The sequence below is a fragment of the Eimeria mitis genome, genomic scaffold (assembly GCF_000499745.2).
Source record: "Eimeria mitis Houghton genomic scaffold, Emh_scaff746, whole genome shotgun sequence".
Taxonomy (NCBI): Eukaryota; Apicomplexa; class Conoidasida; order Eucoccidiorida; family Eimeriidae; genus Eimeria; species Eimeria mitis.
Genome location: NW_013575452.1, coordinates 6,734 through 9,194, shown reverse-complemented (window position 1 = coordinate 9,194; position 2,461 = coordinate 6,734). Strand labels below are relative to the sequence as shown.

General features: G+C 57.0%; 1 protein-coding gene across 1 annotated transcript in view; it reads left to right on the top strand.

Moving 5' to 3' along the window:
* EMH_0021320 (uncharacterized protein) overlaps nucleotides 1-2,461 on the top strand; it is a gene marked incomplete at both ends in the record, with an annotated part of 14,582 nt that overhangs the window by 6,091 nt on the left and 6,030 nt on the right. Inside the window, 2 exons of the mRNA XM_013501743.1 lie at nucleotides 616-2,253; nucleotides 2,412-2,461. Of these exons, the coding sequence (XP_013357197.1) occupies nucleotides 616-2,253; nucleotides 2,412-2,461 (1,688 nt within the window). The remainder of the gene's footprint in view (nucleotides 1-615; nucleotides 2,254-2,411) is intronic.

Sequence of the window (2,461 nt, the reverse complement as noted above, 5' to 3'; positions counted from 1 at the left end):
TCACAGGCAAATATGCGGGCCGCAGTTTGCTGCAGCAGATGGCTCGCCGCTGCTACAAATTGCTGCGGAAGACGCTGCAGCTAAACCAAGACAAATGTAAGCAACTTGCTGCTGCTGCTGCTGCTCCTGCTGCTGCTGCTCCTGCTGCTGCTGGTGCTGCTGCTGCTGCCGCTGGTGCTGCTGCTGCTGATGCTGCTGTTGCTGCTGCTGCTGCTGCTGGTGCTGCTGCTGGTGATTCTGGTGTTGCTGCTGTTGATTCTGGTGTTGCTGCTGCTGCTGTTGTTTCTGATTTTGTTGCTGCTGCTGCTTGTGCTGCTGATTCTGTTGCTGCTGCTGCTGATCCAGTTGGTGGTGGTGTTGCTGCTGATACTGTAGTTGCTGCTGCTGCTTCTTTTGCTGCTGTTGCTGCTGTTGCTGCTGCTGCTGCTGCTTCTATTGGTGCTGTGCCGGTGATAGTATAAGCGACGCTGGAAGCGGTGCTGCTGTTGCTGCTGCTGCTGCTGCAGTTGCTGCTGCAGTTGCTGCTGCTGCTGCTGCTGCTGCTGCTGTTGCTGCACCGTATCTGCTGCTTCTAAGGATTGGTACGTGTGTGTGTTTATGTTGCGTATGCTGCAGCAGCAGCCGCAGCAGCAGCAGCAGCAAGAACAGCAGCAGCAGCAGCAGCAGTAGCACTACCAGATCTAGACTATCGTTTGCTGCTGCCGCAGCAGCGGCTGCTGCTGCTGCTGTCGCATATACTAGCAATGATAGGCAGCAGCAAAATAGCAACAGAAGAAACAACAGAAGGAATGCAGAGGCTGAGGCTCGCGCTGCTGCTGCTGCTGAAGGTCGTCAGGTTTGAACCCCACCAGCAGCAGCAGCAGCAGCAGCAGCAGCAGCAGCAGCAGCAGCAGCAGCAGGGACAGCAGCAGCAGCAGCAGCAGCAGCAGGAGGGTAAATGCGACAAGAAAGAAACAGAAGAGGAGGACTCGTCAACAGCAGCAACAGCAGCAGCAGCAACAGCAGCAGCAACAGCAGCAACAGCAGCAGCAGCAGCAGCAGCAGCAGGAGGTTGTTCGAGTTGCATTGAGGCTCCTCTGCTGCTGCTGTATTCTCCTGTGTCTTTGCTGCTGCGTGCTTCTGGTTTGCTGCTGGAGATGGTCTGTCTATACACCCGATGGAGGGAAGCAGCAGCAGCAGCAGCAGCATATGCTAGTGTTCCGCCGCTGCTGCAAGAAGCAAAGCTGCTGCAGCAGCAGCAGCAGCAGCAGCAGCAGCAGCAGCAGCACCTCTGGGAAATGCTGCAGCAAGTGCATGCGTCTCAGCAGCTGCTGGCGAGCTGTATTGGAGCCCAAGTAACACTGCTGCAGGAGCACAGCAGCAGCAGCAGCAGCAGCAGCAGCAGCGAGAGCAGCACGGCAAAGGAGGGTGAGGCAGAGGCGGAGCAGCAGCAGCAGCAGCAGCAGCAGCAGCAGCATGCGTACCAGCGAGATGCAGCAGCAGCAGCAGCGTCTGCTGCAGCGTTGCTGCTGCTGCTGCAGCAGCGTCAGGTGTATAGGCAGCAGCAGAAAGCTCTATGGCAGCAGCAGCAATACTGGGATAAGGAATACAGAGAAGCAGCAGCAGCAGCAGCAGCAGCAGATGTGCTGCGTGTAGCTGCAGCAGAAGTCCCACCGCCCCCTCTCCTCTGTGGCCGCTGCAGCAGCAGCAGCAGCAGCAGCAGCAGCAATAGCAGCAGCAGCAGCAGCAACAGCAGCAACACTTGCACGTTGTCTATTGTCCCCGCTCGACTTCTAGGCAGCAGCAGCAACAGCAGCAACAGCAGCAGCAGCAGCAGCGCGGCATCAGCACCATCCTCCTCCTCATCATCACCATCAGCAGCAGCAGCAGCAACAGCAGCAGCAGCAGCAGCAGCAGCAGCAGCAGCATTGTTTTGTTTGTCTCCTGTTGCTGTTGACACGCGTGAGCTGCTGCGGAGCCTGGAAGGCCTCGCAGACTTCTGGGGGGAGCAGCAGCAGCTGCTGGCAGCAGAATACCATCTGCATGCAGCAGCAGCAATAGTACAAGAAGCAGCAGCAGATAAACAATATAAACAGCAGCTGCTGCTAGATAGACTGCAGCAGCAACAGCAGCAGCAGCAACTGCAGCAGCAGCAGAACACGCAACAAAACCAAGACACACAACCAGCAGCAGCACCAGCAGCAGCAGCAGCAGCAGCAGCAGCAGCAGCAGCAGCAGCAGATAGCTGCGACACAGATACATTATATTTTGGTTGTGTTCCTATTGTCTCCTTAGTGCAGCACGAGCAGCAGCAGATTGATGAATTTGCTGCTGCACTGCAGCAGCAACTTGCTGCTCTTTTTGCTGCTAGACTGAAGGCTTCGCGGCAGCTGCAGCAGCAAGGGCTGGAGTTTGCTGCTGAGTGGCTGCAGCAGCAGCAGCAGCTGCTGCAGCAGAACCAACAGCAGCAGCAGGATCAATC